At 37.8% G+C, this 17957-nt stretch overlaps 1 protein-coding gene and 1 long non-coding RNA gene across 2 annotated transcripts in view; one reads left to right on the top strand and one right to left on the bottom strand.

Annotated features, from left to right (window-relative positions):
• The window catches only part of LOC107532444 (uncharacterized), a 219773-nt gene that overhangs the window by 110986 nt on the left and 90830 nt on the right, over positions 1-17957 (bottom strand). The gene's annotated exons all lie outside the window — the stretch shown is intronic.
• DEUP1 (deuterosome assembly protein 1) overlaps positions 1-17957 on the top strand; it is a 76509-nt gene that overhangs the window by 51355 nt on the left and 7197 nt on the right. Inside the window, exons 10-14 of the mRNA XM_087822121.1 lie at positions 1054-1251; positions 2831-2917; positions 8234-8257; positions 11278-11474; positions 17602-17716. Coding sequence (XP_087678247.1) covers positions 1054-1251; positions 2831-2917; positions 8234-8257; positions 11278-11474; positions 17602-17716 — 621 coding nt within the window. The remainder of the gene's footprint in view (positions 1-1053; positions 1252-2830; positions 2918-8233; positions 8258-11277; positions 11475-17601; positions 17717-17957) is intronic.

Below are 17957 nucleotides of genomic sequence, written 5' to 3'. Positions count from 1 at the left end.
ACCTGCCCGGGTTGCGGGCTCGATCCCCAGCCGGGGGCGTGCAGGAGGCAGCCGATCAATGACTCTCATCATTGATGTTTCAACTCTCTCTCTCCCCCTTCCTCTCTCTGAAGTCAATAAAGATATATTTTTTAAAAAATAAAAAAAAGAATATGAGACTCCACAGACTGTGGAGAGGTGATATTTTTTCATGGACATATTAAGTTTGAAATTTATTATTATAACATGATTCTGAAAAACATAGTGTTTAGTCATTGAAAGTGCAGCATAATTTAGTGTTTAGAGAAAAGAAAAGAAAGCACTGGATTTAAAGCCAAGAATCCTAGGTTCTAGTCCAGTTAGTAGCTTTATGACTTTGGGCAAGTCGCTTACCTCCTCTAAGCCAATTTTTCCCCCTAAAAAATGCTTGCTGTGGGTGGTGGGCTCGGTGCTCCTCTTCCACAGTGCTCTGGAGTGGCTGTGCAGTGGGAACGGGGTTAGGTTATACAGGACGAGGAAATCCCAGAATCCACCGCTCAGCCAGTGCCTGCCGTTAGCAGGAAGGTGCTGTGCACGTAAGCATTTAAGAGGGTAGATCTCATATTGTGTTCTTACCACACACACACACACACACACACAAATGAAGCAACAGGGCCACAGGAAACTTGTGGAGGTAATGGATATGATCATTACCTTGCTTGTGGTGACGGTAGCACAAGCGTAGGTCCAGACTCACAAAACTGTGTACATTAACCATGTGCTGTTTTTTGTAAGGCCGGAGGGAAATGTTTGATAATACTTTTTTCACCTTCCTGTCAAAGTCGTGTCAGTAGTAGGTGATGATTTATGTACAATAGAAAACAGAAGTCAGAAATGAACATTTGGAATTGGAAGGAAAAAAGTAAACGAATCGCCGATGTATCTGTTTATAATTTAGCAGTGATCAGAAAAGGAGGGTAGATGGGGCCTAAGTTTTCAGGTAGAATAAGAAGACTGAACGCGGCCAATAAAGGCTGTAAGCTGCTTTCTAAATAAAAAGCCGTGTTAATCTTTTCTGGACTCCATCTGCCGCAGATAAGAAGCCACCTCTGTCAGGAGGAAGAGCACCATGGCTGTGAGCAGGAAAGAATGAGGAATGAAATCTCTGACCTCACAGAGGAGCTTCATCAGAAGGAGATCACTATAGCAACTATCATGAGGAAAGCTGCCCTTCTGGAGAGGCAGCTAAAAATGGAGTTAGAAATAAAAGAAAAAATGTTAGCGAAACAACAGGTATGGAAGCGGGCAGGACAGCACCTGCCCCGTCACTCTTGCTCAGTGCAGATAGCAGCCCTCATTATTGACTGATAAAAGCATCGCATTTCTCTGTTGTCTCTCAGACTAGCATCATATAAATGCTTCGTGGAGTCACATAAAACCTTTGAGAGATAACACAAAGTGTCATCAAAAGAAGAGCCAGGGAAATAAGTGACAGCACAAGATAATTTCATGAGACCTCATCCTAAAGTTTTCTTATGACCCACAGTTTGATCACCTCCTACAGTATGCTCTAGTCAAAGATTCCTTCCTGAATTTGTTTTCTACAGTTTCCTTCCATTAACATTTTTTATCTTCCTAAAAAGCCTCCATTCCAGTTTTTCCTGGATACTTCTCACCCCCATTTTATATATTTATTTTAGGATTTTTAAAAAAATGAATGTTGAAAAAATGAAACTTAATTCATATTTACTAAACATTCACTCAATGCACACCATGGTTCATGGGGGGAAACAGCAATTAGATTCTACTGTTAAAATACTGCAAGTAACTTCTAAGTCCTCTCTCCCTTCCTCCATCCCTTCCTTCCTTCCTGTTTATTTTGAAATTCCCTTACTCCCTTATTCATCATCAAAGCATAGGATTTATCTGCTTTTTTTTTACCCCAAGTCTAGAGGATTTGAGAGAACCACTCAATAACTTTCAAGGCATTTGAGGGCCACTTCAGAAATAACGTGGCTATTTAAATCTGTGTGTTATAAAAACAAGAAAAGATTCAGCCTCTGCTCAATTAGAAGCCTTAAACTGACTAATTTGTTCAATACACAGGAAAATGGCGTAGATGGGACAGTGGCATTGGTTGTACCTGTATAGGAAAGGGCATTTTACATGTTAACAGTGACCTGGGTGGTTGAATTATGAATTTTTTGTCACCATTATATTCTGACATACTTTCAGGTTTTGTCAAGGAGAATATATTTTGTAATTTACAAAAGTAAGTGCTTTTAAGGGAAGTGTTTTATATAGAAATGAGCCCTAGATAAATAAAAGTTCAGATATTGTGTTCTAAGTACTATCAAGTAGAGGAAATCTGGTGGGGGGCATAAATTAGGAGACAAAATGAAGTAGTCACCAAAAAAAAAAAAGGAAATTTGGCAGAAATATCAGAACAAAATTTAACATGAAAGTTATATTTGCATATTGTAGAAATTAATCAGGTACTGAAGACATTTAATGGACAGTATTATTCAAACATGTTTTTTAAATTGTAATGTTTCTGGTGATAATTTGCATACAATAGAAAATAGAAGTGAGAGAAGGAACTTGGGAATTGGAAAGAAAAATGTAAATGAATCACTATTGTAAGTTATCTATTTTTAGCTTAGCACTGATCGGAAAAGCAGGGCAAAGTGGAGCCTACCTAAAATAGGAGAACTGAATGAGAATACCTGATTTATGCTCATGGTGCCGAAGAAGTATTCCCTTCACTCCACTTAGAAAATATTTATATTAACAAAGTAAAATGAATTGTAATAGAATCATGAGCTTTTATTATGAATTTTACATTCACTTTTACCTACTAATCTCCTTTCAGGTGTCAGATATGAGATATAAAGCTGTCAGATCTGAAAACACACATCTAAAAGGAATGATGGGAGACTTAGACCCTGGACGGTACATGGTAATGTGCTGAAATCATTCAGTAAATTGAACAGAGATGCCTTAGTTGGTCAGGATTTACTCAGACATTATTTACTGAGCACTTCCTGCAGGGTGACAAATATCAAATATCCTTGCACACGGGTTAAACTTTTGTCTTCAGGCTAAAACATTTAAACTTCTGGCTTCTCCCTCGTTCTTTTCTTGGAGGGGGCGCCATTCTGATCATCTCCTCAGACATGCCACCCCCTCGCTTTCGCTCTTGCCGTTGCCTCCGCAGCCCCACACCTGCGTGGCCTGATCCACACGTCAGCCGCCCCCAGTGAAGCCCCCGCTCGACACTCCAGTCAGAATGAACTGTGCCATCCACACTCGGTTTGCATTTCCGTCCGACTTGTTTGCAGCTTCTCACTCCCCACTGGATGGTGAGCGGGGACCATGTCTCATTAATGTTTGTATCTCCAGCACCTCACCGCGTCAGCGGTGTACTGAGTTTTCAGGGAATGTTGGTTGAATAAAAATTCAACCTTGTGATTTTAACTAGTGAGTTAACCTCATAGTTTTAACCAGCGAGTTGACCTTGTGGTTTTAACAAGTGAATTAACCTTGTAGTTTTAACCAGTGAGTTGACCTAGTGGTTTTAACCAGTGGCTCTACAGGTTTACCCAAGGCAACTTAAACAGCCTCTGTGTCTTTCATTTCAACTGTTTTAATATAACAGTTGAGGGCTGGTTTTTATATGTAAATAGGATAACGCTTATTTATTGAACTAATGAAATATCATTGTTACTTGCTTACCACTTATTTGCTCTGAATGAAAATTATGAAATAAAATATTTTTTCCACTGTTCAGGGAATGGAGAGAATAAGAGATGAGTATGGTGCTTGCTTACCCTGGCCTCAGTTTCTCAGCTGTGAAATGAGGGCGTTGGGTGAGGCATTCCCCACGGTCCCTCCTTCCACCATGGTACTATATCTCTGTAGCAGTATGTACTTGTTCTCATAATAGTCCATATTCTAGCGTCAAAGAGTAGAAGCAGGCTGGAAGCATTCTGCCCTCTTTTGGGGCCTGGTTAGGGTCCTGTGATTGGAGTACTACAGATGGATAAAAAGTAAAATATATGTGGTTTCCCTGTCTGTTGCATAAAATCTTCTTGACACCCAGGACTTTAATTTCTAAACACTGGACACACAGAAAGTTAAATTGCATCCTGCCCCCTTGAGTGTTTTTTTTCTTTCACAAAATGGTTTGTGTTATTTTTAAAGGTCTTTAGGTGTGTATTCTGCATCTTCACAGCCCCACCGAGCCTGCTTCACTCTGGCTTCTGTAGGCATTTAGCTTTGTTCATTTATTTGTTTTTTCAAGAGAAAAACAAAGATGTGTAAAGAAGAAGCTAATTATCCCTACTTCTATCCCCAGTCCTAGTTTGGACTCCTAAGAGATCCAAAGTAGCGTTCTATACGTTTTCTTTGCTCGTGCACACATATACAGGGGATGAGTCAAGTGTTCTTTCACAGAAATAAATGTATAGTATACATTATTTTAAACTGCCTTTTTACAACATGTCCTAAACCTCTACAAATCAGTAGAAAAACATCGTTTGATTTTTCCTAACTTCTTAGGAAAAATACATACTTATGTAAAATCTATATTATTTTTAATAAAGTGAATCATAACTTACATACTCACAGTTTTAGTGCAGCCTTTTTTCTTGCTTCTCCCGTTGTCCTTCCTTCCATTTCTCTATGCCACCTCATACCCCATCTACCAGGTAACACATGTTAACTATTCAGTTTGAATCATTTTATACTTTTTCATATATTTGAATTCATATTTGTGTGTGAATATATATACATATATATACATACACACACATATATGTCATATACACATATATGTATATAGTCATATATACCTATTTAGGGTTTTTAAGTTTAACTTTTTTTAAAAAGTGGATTACATTATACACACTTTTCTGTGTCTTGTTTTTGTTCACTCAATAATATCCTTTGCAAATCCTTGCAAGTCAGCTGGTTTAGCTCTATGTCATTCTGTGTAATGGCTTAATAATATCTCATGATGGGAATGTATCAAAATTTACTCAACTATTTTTCAGAATGAATTCACTCATAATTAATTCAACTCTATTTCTGTGTTTTTGCACAAATTAGCAATGTAAAAAAATCCTTATGTATATATCTTGGAATAACTCCCTAAAACTGGAATTGCTGAGTAAAAGGATTTGTATATTTTAATTTTAAAACATTTGTTGTCAAATCATTTTTTACCTTAATCTTTCATCGTTACCAGCAGTATATGTTATAGCTCTTTTAAATTTTTGTCAGTCTGATAGGTGTAAAGTGACTTCTCAATAGAACTTTAATTTGCATTTCCCTGACTACAGTGTGCATATTTTTTATATTTATCTGGCCATGTGCTGTGAATTAGTTATATTCTTTACTCATTCTTCTGTTGGGCTGTCTTTTTCTAGTCAATTTATAACAGCACTTTTCTAAGTTTATTGTTTGTAGTTTTATTTACAAATCCTTTTTGTAAATCCATACAAAAAGTTTGAAACTTTTATATGTCAAACATGTGTATCTTTTGGTTTCTAACTTCTGAATTTCCTTGCTTGAATAGCAAGGTTCTCCCAATGCCCAGACAGCATATATAATTCTTAGTGTTTCTTCTAAGATATCTACATTTTTCGTCTAAGTCTTTAATCCATTTGAATTGTAATTTTGCATGTGACAAAAAACAGGAACCCAATTTAAATTTTTATATCAATGTGAAGCTCAATTTATCTAGTTTCTCCTGGTAATTTCCCGTTGGATTCCGTTTGGAATTAAGTTTATATATTAATTTTGAAAGAACTGGTATTTTTACGATAGTATATTTTCCCATCCAAGAATATGACATGGCTTTCCATTTCTTCATTTCTTATTTTATGTTCTTCATTAAGATGCTACAATTTTCTTTGTACAGGTTCTGTGCCTTTATTTTAAATTTATTCCCAAGTATTTTATCATTCTTGTCACTGTTGTAAGTGGAACATTTTTCTTTTTCCATGTGTAAGAACTTATTGCTAATATAGGGAGAAAAAGCCAAATTATCTGTTAGTTCTAGCAGGTATTTTACTTGAGATTCTTAAGTTTTATTGAGATACATACAATTATATCAACAAAAAATTTTATCTCTTTTATTGTTCATATCAGTTATGTTTGTCATATTGCAAGAGAGTATTAAAAAATTATATTCTCGCCCGGCCGGGCATGGCTCAGTGGTTGAGCGTCGACCTGGGATCCAGGTGATCAGGGTTCGATTCCCGGTCAGGGCACATGCCCGGTTGCGGGCTCAATCAATGACTCTCTCATCATTGATGTTTCTGTCTCTCTCTCTCCCTCTCCTTTCCTCTCTCTGAGATCAATAAAGATATATTTTTAAAAAAATTATATTCTCCAAGAGAATATTAAATAATAGTGAGTACTGACAAATTTGTCTAATTCCTGATTTTAGATGAGATTGTTTTAGTGTTTTACTGTTTAGGATAATATTTGTTCTTGATTTATGGTCTTTATTAAAGATTTGCTACTGGTTTTTATTAAATGCCTTTTCAGTATATATGACATCGTGTGGTTTTTGTTCGTTAATTCATTGATATGTAATAGACTGTGGCTGGCAGATATTTCCTAATATTGATCCACCTTTGAATTCCTGGAATAAACCTTGTTGGTCATTGTATTCAGTGCTAGAGCTGCTGTAACAAAGTCCCACAAACTGGGTGGCTTCAACCGTATTGCACAGTTCTGGAAGCTAGACGCCCAAGGTGTCAACAGGGCCATGTGCCCTCTGAGACCTGTGGGGGAGGGGTCTTCCTCGCCTCGCTGTGGCTTCCAGTGATTTGCCAGCAATCTCGGGCAGTCCTGTCTCACAGATGCGTCACTCCAACCCTCTGTCTTCACATGGCATTCTCCCTGTGTCTCTGTTTTCACATGGCTGTCTTCTTTCCATTTCTTTGTATCTTCCCTCTTTGCATGTCTGTCTCTGTATCCAAATTTCCCTTTTTTATAGAACACCTGTCATATTGGATTAGGGCTTACCCTAATGACATCGTTTTCACTTGGTTACCTCTGTAAAGATCCTATTTCCAATAAGGTCACATTCTGAAGTACTAGGGTTAGGACTTCAACATATCTTCATGGGGACGGGGTGGCAAATTTCAACCGACAACAGCCATACTTGAATAATTTTTATATATTACTGGATTCTATGTGATAGTATTTTATTTCAAAATTAAGATCTGTATATATAAATGATATTTGTATACAGTTCTCTTTTGCCTACTTGTTTTAACCTTATGCTGACTTTATAATATAAATTGGGAGCTTTCCATCTTTATATGAGTGGGCTCAAAGAGTTTAAATAATATTGGAAATATCAGTTCTTTAAGGTTAGAAAGAATTTAGCTGTGAAATCATCTGGATACTGAAGTTTCAATGAAGTAAATACTCAATTACCTTTCCATTCTCTTTTACAGTACTTGATGTACTCAAATTTCCCTTCTCCTTAGTTTCTTTTTGTTGTTGCTAATTTGTATTTTTCTAGGAAATCTTTACCCATTCCAATTTGCTTCCTTCTTATCAAAGGTAGTAAGATCCTACAGTTCTTTTCATCTCTTCTACATTCTGTGGTTTATGTTCCTTTCTTATTCCTAAGCTTGTATAGTTTAGGTCTCTCACTCTCTTTCTTTAAGTTTGACATGTAAGGAGATTATTTATTTTTATTAGTATTTAAAAGTATTGTCTTTTGATTTCTAAACCTAGATTAAATTTTATCTCCTCCATGAATTTATCTCCAGCTACTCTAGGCCCATTTATTTCTCCTTTCTTTGACTTTCTTTAGCACTCTTAGGAAGTTGACTTTATAACTGCTTTCTATATTTTGTATTTGAAGACTTAAAATTGACTGATAATTAAAATAGCCACGCTACTCCCTAAAGAGAAAAATCTCATGTCTATTAAATAGAAAAGAGTTTAGTATAATTCGTTGCTCTTTAAGAGTTTACAATCTATGATGTCATTTATTTAGCACTCAGTTTAAAGATTTCATGAAGAAAACTCCTATTTGTTATGTGTTAAATTTATTACATGTTTAGATAATTAGTTAATTCCTTTTGAAATAATTGGAATGGACAGATAAATACAGAATTAAATCACTGGTGCTGAAATTTTACGTCAGACAAGAAGAAACAAAATATTTACATCATTATTTTTAGATCTTCTAAAATATGTGCTATTTGGATAATATTAAAATAACAATTATTTTTTTCCTTTCTAGACAAGTGAAGTTACTGATATTAAGGTAAGTTATTTCTAAACAGCTAGAGCTTTGAGAACTTTTCTGCTTGACTAACTGTGAAGCTCCCTGCTAATTTATACTTAGGGAAAGATGACTTTAAAAGGCACTCACCAGTGGCAGGAGCAGCAGCCCTGCACGGGGCCCTGTCCAGGGCATGCTGGGGGCTGCGGCAGCTCCGCTTCTCCTCTGCAGGCGTACTGATGGCACTGACCACCCGGTGTGTAAGGGTTCCTCAGGTCTCAGAGAGAGTTTTCGAATTTGTGCAAAAACTTAACTGCATGGAGAAAAGTGAGGGGTGAGCTTTAGTCTGCTCCTGGGTAGCTAAGGAAGAGTCAACTCTGTCATGGTAACTTTTGTGATTCCTTGTTTACGTAGTAGACCTGTATTTATAGTTATTAAATTTTCTTTCATTTAAAGAAAGTGTCATAAAATCAGACTTAATCAGAACTCAGAATTTATGGTCCTTTTTAAGACTAATTTGCCTTTTGTTATCCATAAAGTTTGCTAAATAAAGTAATAGCATAAAAATTAGTACCCTCACAAGTATCTAAAACAGCAATTTACATACTGAAAATCAGCATACTAACCACAAAACATGATTTAAGCCAGCTCTGTAGAAATACTTTGTTAGCCTATTATTGTTGAACAAACATGAATTTAAAAGAATAAGTGCACATTCAAAATACTATTATTCATGCACTTCATTAATTCAACTGGCCTAACGCTAGTGTGTCCAGGTAAATAGGCACCAGAGGTTTTGCCATTTCAAGAATAAAGAAATGACCCAGCTGTCATGGTTCAGTGGCTGAGCATCAACCCCTGGAACCAGGAGATCAGTTTGAGTCCCTGTCAGGGCACATTTGGCCCCCCAGCCGGGGGCGTGCAGCAGGCAGCCGATCGATGACTCTCATCATTGATGTTTCTATCTCTCTCCCTTTCCCTTCCTCTCTCTAAAATCAGTAAAAACATATTTTTTTCAAAAGGAATAAAGAAATGGATTAAAACTATGGAACCCTAAAGTTTTGAAGAAGAAAAAAAGAAATTGAGATAAGGGGCCTATAAAATAACCCATCAGAAATATAGAGGTAGAATTTAATGAATGTGTGTCTTCACATGATAGCCATCTAGCAGAAAATATATTCCTGAAATTGCCAGAGAAGTATTTAAGAAAAACATGAAATGAGAGAGCTCGAGAAACATTGTTGTGAAGGAAAATGGAATATGCTTTTAAATATAAATCATGGAAATGCATTGACTGTGTAATTCTTCCAGGTCATGCTCACAACACTTACTTAATTATGGTACATTTAGAAATTGTGAGCTTTTTAATAAATCATTAGTATTATTCTTAATTACTTTAACATTGGGCCAAAAAGAGTCTTAGATAAAATCTAATTTTATAAGAAAATGCTTGAATAAAATTATAATTGAGCAGCAGACCATCAAGAATTATACATTTTCAATAGTAGATATCTTTTTAGAAGTAAAATTCTGAATCCTTTCCATGACCTTTTCCAACCAGATATGCTCACATGAATATTTTCCTTATGAAGGGCAAAATTTTATAAGACTCTGCCTCCTTTATATTTATCGCAAATCTGCTCCAATTTTAGAACAAACAATCCTTTCTCTCTTAAAGCAGACGCGGACTCCTCCGTTAGCTGCACTGGTGTATCTTCAAATGAGCAGCTGTTGAGACATACTACAGGCAAGGGCTCAGCAAACAGAGAAGCACCTTCAATGGCCCTTCCTTTCCAAAAGGCGCCGTAGGCAGTAGACATAAGCACATAACCCTTTCTTACTGTTTTCAGGAAGTTTGCCTTCCTGGAGTGTGTCCTTTCATTCAACAATGAGACCTTTCTAAAGATTTATAAATTTCTATAACATATAAGGCAGTAAACAGAGAATGTAGTCGAAAGGCTTATCCTTTGAAACAAAAAATAAAACAAATCGGTAAACATTTTTGATACCTAACATGCATTGAGTTTTAATACCTAAGATGTAGTGCCGTGAAATAGCATGGAAAGCCTTAAATTTAGAAACTTCAGAATGAAAGTTCTAAGGCATAATCATCTCTAGTCCTACAGGCTTTTAACCACGGGAACTTGGAGCTTCAAAAGATATTTCATGCACGGTACACTGTGTGCTGAAATATTTCCCTTCTGACGGTAGAGAACTATTGTTTAACCAGCAACTACGCCAACTCACAGATATTCGAATCATAGGACTAAAAAGGGCTATGTAGAGTCATTTAAAGCATGTTCATATGAGAACATACAATGTTTTTTTAAAACTTTGTGAGAAGAGCAGTTTAGACTCTCCTTAGGACACTTCTTACAGCATTTAATTCAAACAGCATCAGAAATAATTTTTTTCTTTCTTTAAACCTCTCATTGTTATTTAAACATGTTTTTTATTCTCTTCTGAAGACACATTAAAATTGGGGGGTCCATACCACTTAGTAAAACTTGATCATGAAGCTACATTGCTCAACACTGTGAGGTCCTGGCACAGTCCCAACTGTTAGGTCACTGGTTTCGAGTGGGCCAGAATCGGACCCCAGCCAGTATGGCTTTTGATATAATCTGTTGTATCACCCAACAGCGGGGAATCAATATAGGATTTTCTATAACGACATGTATTATTTTAATCAGAAAAAAAAATGTATTTCCAATTGAAATCTGTGTTAATTCTGGTTCCATTATTAATCAACACTAGAAGGCATACCCTATAGACCCAAAACCTCTTCAATCTAACCAACTTGTTCTAGATGCAGAGGCGCGGTGATAAGTGAGCCTTTCTCTGTGCTGGAAACGGGTCGTGGTGCGCTCAGCCCCAGCTGTCACTGCCTCTCTGTGTTGAGGGAGGTGGGGGGGGCCACGGCATGCGGGAGGCACACAGGACAGAGCCACATCGCTCGACTCAAATGGAAGGGCCTCTCCAACACAGGGTCCAAATGCACAGAAAATATGCGTCACTTACGAGGGACGGCGTTCTCAGTGATGGTTTATTTTATTCTCTAGAGCGCGGACTGCACTAACAGGGAACATTCAAGGTATACATCTATTAACAAACTGGAGTATGAAAATGAAAGGCTCCGAAACGACCTTGCAAAACTTCACGCCAATGGAAAACCAGCGTGGGCTAATCACAATACCTATGAAGAAGTGGGACGGTATGCCGATCAAAACCAAATAAAAATGGAAAAAAATGAATTTAGGTATGCTGACTCCATTGCATAAGGATATAAATGTATAAACATTTCATTGAAATTTCTTTAAACAATTCAAATGATAACTTTACACATTTTCTCTTCAGTTTAAGTTTTATTTTATAGTGATAATACAGTAGTGCAGATAATGAAATTCTGTGTTGTCAATAGCTTTCAAAATATAACAGTGAAGTGGGTAGAGTGTTACAGTAAATTTTAATCACTTCAGAACTTTTCTTATTAGCTGATGTGGCATACAAAACATACACATATGTAATCTTATTTTTTATGTCATAAGAATAGAAAAACTATATTTTAATGCGACATATAGTGTTCAAACAAATAGAAAATATAGGAATTTCATGCTCCCTTCTGACTTAACTTCAATACACTTTATATTGATACCAGCATTAGCAACAAACCACTGGCTATTCATAGGGAAAGAATTATGGATTATTAAAAGAGGGTTTCTGAGAGGAAAAGAAACATCTGGAAGATCATTATCTGCTGTCCACATTATCCCCGTGCTCTTTAAAATGTCTTAGTTCAAAATCTAAGTAAGCATAACCATAAAATTAGACTAATTTATTCAACTTTAATAAAATATTTATGGAGTCAAAACTCTCTCTGGAGGCTTTACACTGTTTTTCTAAACTTAGAAAATGCTCAGTAAAACAAACACGTTTCCTTTCTACAGAACCTCTGAGTCATTAATATGCTAATGTACACTGTGAGATTCCAAGAGGGTCGGGGTGTAACATTCCCCAAACTTATTTGGTATGAGATTTGTTAACATTCCACGACACATATGCTGAGAAATGGTGCATTGATAGGTCCAGGCCCAAATTCAATACTACTTTTGCTCAGAAGCTTAGCATACTTAGCATGAAAACTTTACATACTGTTTTCATATAAAATAATATTTACAATCTTGGGAAATTTATCTAACCTTTGTAACTCTCAGTTTCCCATCTGACAAATAAAGATAATAATTATCAGGTTTTGTGAGGATTATTGGAGAAAACATAGTTTCATGTGAAACAAATATAGCAGTTCTATAAATGTTGGCCATTATTATTGATATTATTACTAACAAAATTATTAATGTTTATAATAATATTAATATTTCTCCCATAACTCATTCTGCCTAAAAAGTATGTTTTGATGCATAGATAAATGGCTGAATCTGACATTTCCTCAGACAACCCTGTGGGGGAGGGGATTGCAGCTGAGCATGTCTAGTTTTCAGGTACATAAATCCATAAATCCAAGGGACATACTAAATAAAGATGCCTGTTCAACATTCTTGTGGCTGTAGTACAGCTCTCCCCGACTTCACCACCTCAGCCCTGTATGTATTAGGATATATCCTAATCCGATGCAGGAAACAGCAACCACTCAAAAATGCTAAATTAATAACCCCTCTTCAAGTGGTTAAAGAAGGGAATGAGGGAAGGCTGGCTGCTACCCTGCAAAGCACTGGTGGTGGGAGCTGCGGGGGGCAGGATGGGAGGGTGGAGGAGGCCACGGAGACGGTCACAGGCCAGCCTCTGGTGAACGTGTCCTTGTTAACTGGCCACCCTAACTGAAAATCTGTCCAAAGGGGTCTAATCTTGATTTGGGTGTAAGGCTGTATTTTCTAACATAGAATAAACCCTTTACTAAGTGCTTTCCTACTCCGTGGACCCATTTCTCCACGGGTCAGATCATGGCCCCATGTCCATGGTTTTCTCTCTGTAAGAGAAAAGCAGCCCCGAAAGATACGATAAAGGGGCTTCCCATGTGTGTCAGTCGCCGGCCTGTACAGAGCACCCATTGGGTGCAGACCATTGTTTCCTGTCCTTGCTCGTCGGAAATAACTTCAAAAGCCTTAGAGGAAGGCACCCGGTGTTGTTACTTAAGCAAAAAGACAGTCCCTCTGCCTTTTATTATTTTTTAAAAGTATTTTATTGTGTGGTTGCCCCCTTTTTTCTCTTTGCCGAGCAGCACGGAACGTGTCAGAGGAAGGAAACAAGGCGGTGGGGGACTCAGACAGCAGCCTGGGAGGCAGGCGCGCAGCAGGGGACGCTCTTAATAAGCAGTGTAGACAGGCTAGTGTTCCTGCTGCAAGCCTGTGTCCTGCCACTCTCGCCTGTTGAAAGTTTCATTAAATTTGTTTTAATGCCTTGTCTGATTTCAGTGTTCTCCAGTGACCTGGTTTTTAACAGAAACAGCATTTCAAATGCTCTGAATAAATTATTACCATGTAAAAGCCACTATGGGGAAAGAGTTGTTGAGATGCAAGGACACTGAACTCACCAGTGGAGAACTGTGCGGCACATATCCATTAAATTTAGCAAGAGAAACATGAAAGTGTCTTTCTTTTCCTCACAGCACAGCTCAACAAAGTCAAACAGTAAAATATATATATGTATATATATTTATTTTTAAATATATCTTTATTGATTTCAGAGAGAGGAAGGGAGAGGGAGAGAGAGAAACATCAGTGATGAGAGAGTCATGGATCGGCTTTGCACCCCCCCAACTGGGGATCGAGCCCGCAACCTGGGCATGTGCTCTGACCGGGAATCAAACCCCAATCGCCTGGATCCTAGGCTGAGCCACAGCCAGGCGGGCTATGTGTTTATATTTGTTAGACATTAAAAAAATCCAAATATATACGTTATGTTTACATATCAATGGCTAATGCAGAAACATCTTATTAAACTATTTGAGAAAGGAAAAGCTTTTAGGTAAAAATATGGGAAGACAATGTCCCACAAAAGTCTAACGCCTGCAGCCCAGCTTTTCGCTGCTGCTCGCGTCCCGCTGGGAAAGGCTTGCGTGGCACGTTGTGAACATAACCTCTGGCTGCTCAGGAGCAGCTCCGCTTCTGCTGCGGGCTTCACCCCATTGGAAGCGGCGCGTTTTCATGCTCACCCACTAGAAATAAGAAGTATTTTAGGGTATTCCAAAGGATTTGCTTCCCGATAACACAGTGACTTGGCACTTTTTAAAAAAATTCTGAATGAAATGTAGTTGAACTGGATGATGATGTACTGAATATTTTAAAACTTTTTAAAGTTAGAGCTTCGAGGCTCAGAATAGCTTCCAAGCTGATCTGGAGTAGGGTGTCCAGAGCTACTCATATGTAACTAATTTTAATGACGAATCAACTTTGTAATAAGTGGAATTTGATCCCTACTTAAGATACATACTTACAAGGGAATTTATGGTTTTAAAAGTTATATCACATCCTGGGAAAATTTTAGTAATCACAGACTAATATAAAACCATTAAAATTCCTTCAAGTCTAGTGAATCAATTAAAAGCTTCTGATACTAAAAACCCACAAAGTCAGGTCTGTCATCGCCACTCTCAGGACCCCTTGTACAGGAACAGTCACTGGAAACGAAGCACGCCGAGAAAATGCTGCGCCGTGGCGTTGCTCACAGAAAGCAGGGCCTAGCAGGCAGAGCCACCCTGGGCCAGGAAACGGGCAGTCTGCAGACTGGGGAGCACCGTGCGGGGCGTTAGGGGGGAGCTGGGGGCAAGCTGCGAAGGGACCCTGCTCCCGGCCCGGCCGCTGCCCTGAGCCAGGGGACATTCATGCAGGGCCAGGACTGGACCGGCAGCCGCAGCTCTGAAAACCGCGCCAAGGGGTGACTCGAACCCCAGGCAGGTACAGCTTTCCCCAGCACAGCAATGAGATCCTGCCCTCCTGGCAGAGGCAGGCAGAGGCCTTGGAATAGGGCCCATGGAGAGGATAATTGAAATAATTTTTAAGACGGCTATTAAATTGATCTACTTAGCATTTTATGCAAGGTGGTTTTATGAAGTATTTGAATAGCTGGCCGATTCCAGAAGAACATGTCAGATATAAAGATGATTTAAAGCAAAAGTACTTTACTTCATAATGTAGTCTTTCCTCTCAATCTCTGCATTTTATTGATCTTACAATAAAAAGAATGTTCCTATATAAATTTTAGTCATTAAGACAGTAAAACTGTATCTCTACATCCAAAGGAAAATGGATAATTGAGATAATTATTTAGATAATTTAGGACAAATAATGCTTTTCCCGAAATCTCTGCATAATTGAGATTAGAGAGAGAGAGATTTCTTGAATCACTTCTATAATTATCTCACTTTCGCCAGCGTGCTTTGCAGGATAGATGGTAGCCTCAGTCAAATGAGAAGGTCCGGCCGAAGGTTCTAGGCAGATGTACTATGCAATTGTTATAATTCTATTTGATTGTGGGATGTTTCATCTGTGCACATCACAAACCCTGTTATTTCAGCTTCATTTGTTGTTTTGTTTCCATGGTAATTATGGTCTGGGAGAATGAATTTTAAAAAAAGATATATTTCAAGATAAGGGAAAATGGAACACATGTCGTGTTTGTTTTTATGGACTAATTTACAGATGCCTCACTTAACTTTTATTGCTGTTTGTGTGCATAGCTTTGGAAATGTTTGCATAAGAAACAAGCCTATATAGATAGTCTTTGGATAAGAACAGAGAAAAATAATGTACATTTTTTTGAACTGTGTGAAATTAAAATAAGAAGGCTTTGAAAGTGGTTCATCAGTGTTTGTGGAGAGTTTGAATTAATAGTAAAAATAAATAATTTTAAATTGAAAGGATTTTTGTTTTCATGGTCTTGATGATTTTTATTCAACTTAAATGCCGTTTTGATGAATTAATGCTCAGAAAGATATTTATTTAGTCCCAAACAGCCCATATTGTTAGGACCTTTTTGGGTAAAATTTTAGGGTAAGTTGGTTTGTTTCTTTGTTTTATAATTCATTTGTTTAGTCAGCATACCAAACTGTAAAACCTCACTGGCATTTTATTCAGGCTCATTTTCTACCCTCTATTTTAGCACAAACAACAAATTCTGTACTCTGCCTTTCATCCGAATTGTGGCGCTCAATTCTCATAACAACCTTTTTTTTAACATGAAAACATTAAGGTAACAAAGATAAAGTCACCTGCTCAAGGGCAACAGTGCGGAGGAGCTTAGGAGATGGTTTAAATTAAAAATATGTTATGAATTATTAATTCCTCTAGGAATGAGAAAGACTTGTTCTACAACTTTAAAAAAGTATAATTCTGTTAAGAAAGCCAGTGAAGTTAAGTACAATAGAAAATAAAAAACATAAGGGCGGGGGGAGGACATCTGTAATACTTTCAACAATAAAGATAAATTTTTAAAAAACAAGTATCTATTTAGAACTGTCAAGGGCAGCACCGTTAACTGTTTTGAGATTTTTCTCAAACTGATATCATGTTATTTAAGTGGCAAAGAGATACAAAAGTAAAACAGAGAGGGAAGCAATGTACTCAGTAAGGATAGCAGATATTTTTAACAATTACTGTACAAAGTTTTCTGCTTTTTATTAATCATTCTAAGTCTTTTAAGTAGAAATATTTGTCAGGAAAATTATTTTCAGAGAAATATCTTTTTATATTTTTTATTATTTATATTTTTTTATTGCCCTTGTTTGTTGGTTGGTTGGTTTGTACTGGGCCCTGATCTTGGCAGTCCCTCCCCTCCCCTCCCCTCCCCTCCCCTCCCCTCCCCTCCCCTCCCCTCCCCTCCCCTCCCCTCCCCTCCCCTCCCCTCCCTTCCATCTGCTGCAGCCTACTGGTCTTCCCAGGTCTGTCTCCCGTCTTTGGCCCCTTCCTCCAGTGCCACACTTCTTCTATAGCCCTTTATCTCTCCCTTGGCCACTGTCTGTTCCCAGTTGGGAATTCCTTTTTTATATTGAATTTATTGGGGTAACACTGGTCGATAAAGTTATATAGGTTTCAAGTGTGCAATTCTAGAATGCATCGTCCGTATACAGTATTGCGTGTTCACCGCTCCAAGTCAAGTCTTCCATCATCATGCATTCCCCCTTTTACCCTTGTCTGCCTTCTCCCACCCCCCTTACCCTCTGGTAATCACCATGCTGCTGTCTGGGTCTATGAGTTTTGTTTTGTTTTGTTTGCTTAATCCCTTCACCTTTTGTCAAAGAAATACCCCAATAACAAGCCCAAAGGTTTGGTGTATTTTCCCGCAGGTAGACATCAGAGAAGTTAAAATCCTTAGCTACATAAACGAGCAGGTGTCCTTGGTAGCGACAATGACAACTATTCCTTGTCTTTTAGACTTAGCCACGACTGTGATCCAAACAGAAGTGCAACGCCTCCATTGCCACCTTTGCCATTTCAAATGAAAGAAATGGCAAGTCCTTTGGTTAGTGATGAAGAAGTATTCCCACTGGTGAGTTGAAGGTTGCTGGATTTTTTTTTTCCCTTTAAGGGGTGATTTTGTTACACTGATACCAATATACTGATGTGTACATAGTTGTTAAAAAAAAATGTTGCTGCTTGAGTCATTTGGCCATGCCTGCCTAGGAAAGGAAAGGAGATCCACAATGTTTCATGAAGTATTTCAGTCAGTGGTATTCACCTCTAGTGCAGGCCAGAATTACTGTGACTTTTCAAAAAATGCAAGTGCTTGG

This window comes from Miniopterus natalensis, chromosome 11, assembly GCF_054644295.1.
Source record: "Miniopterus natalensis isolate mMinNat1 chromosome 11, mMinNat1.hap1, whole genome shotgun sequence".
NCBI lineage: Eukaryota > Metazoa > Chordata > Mammalia > Chiroptera > Miniopteridae > Miniopterus > Miniopterus natalensis.
The sequence above is the reverse complement of the archived record's forward strand: the minus strand, read 5'-3'. Positions and strand labels throughout refer to the sequence as shown.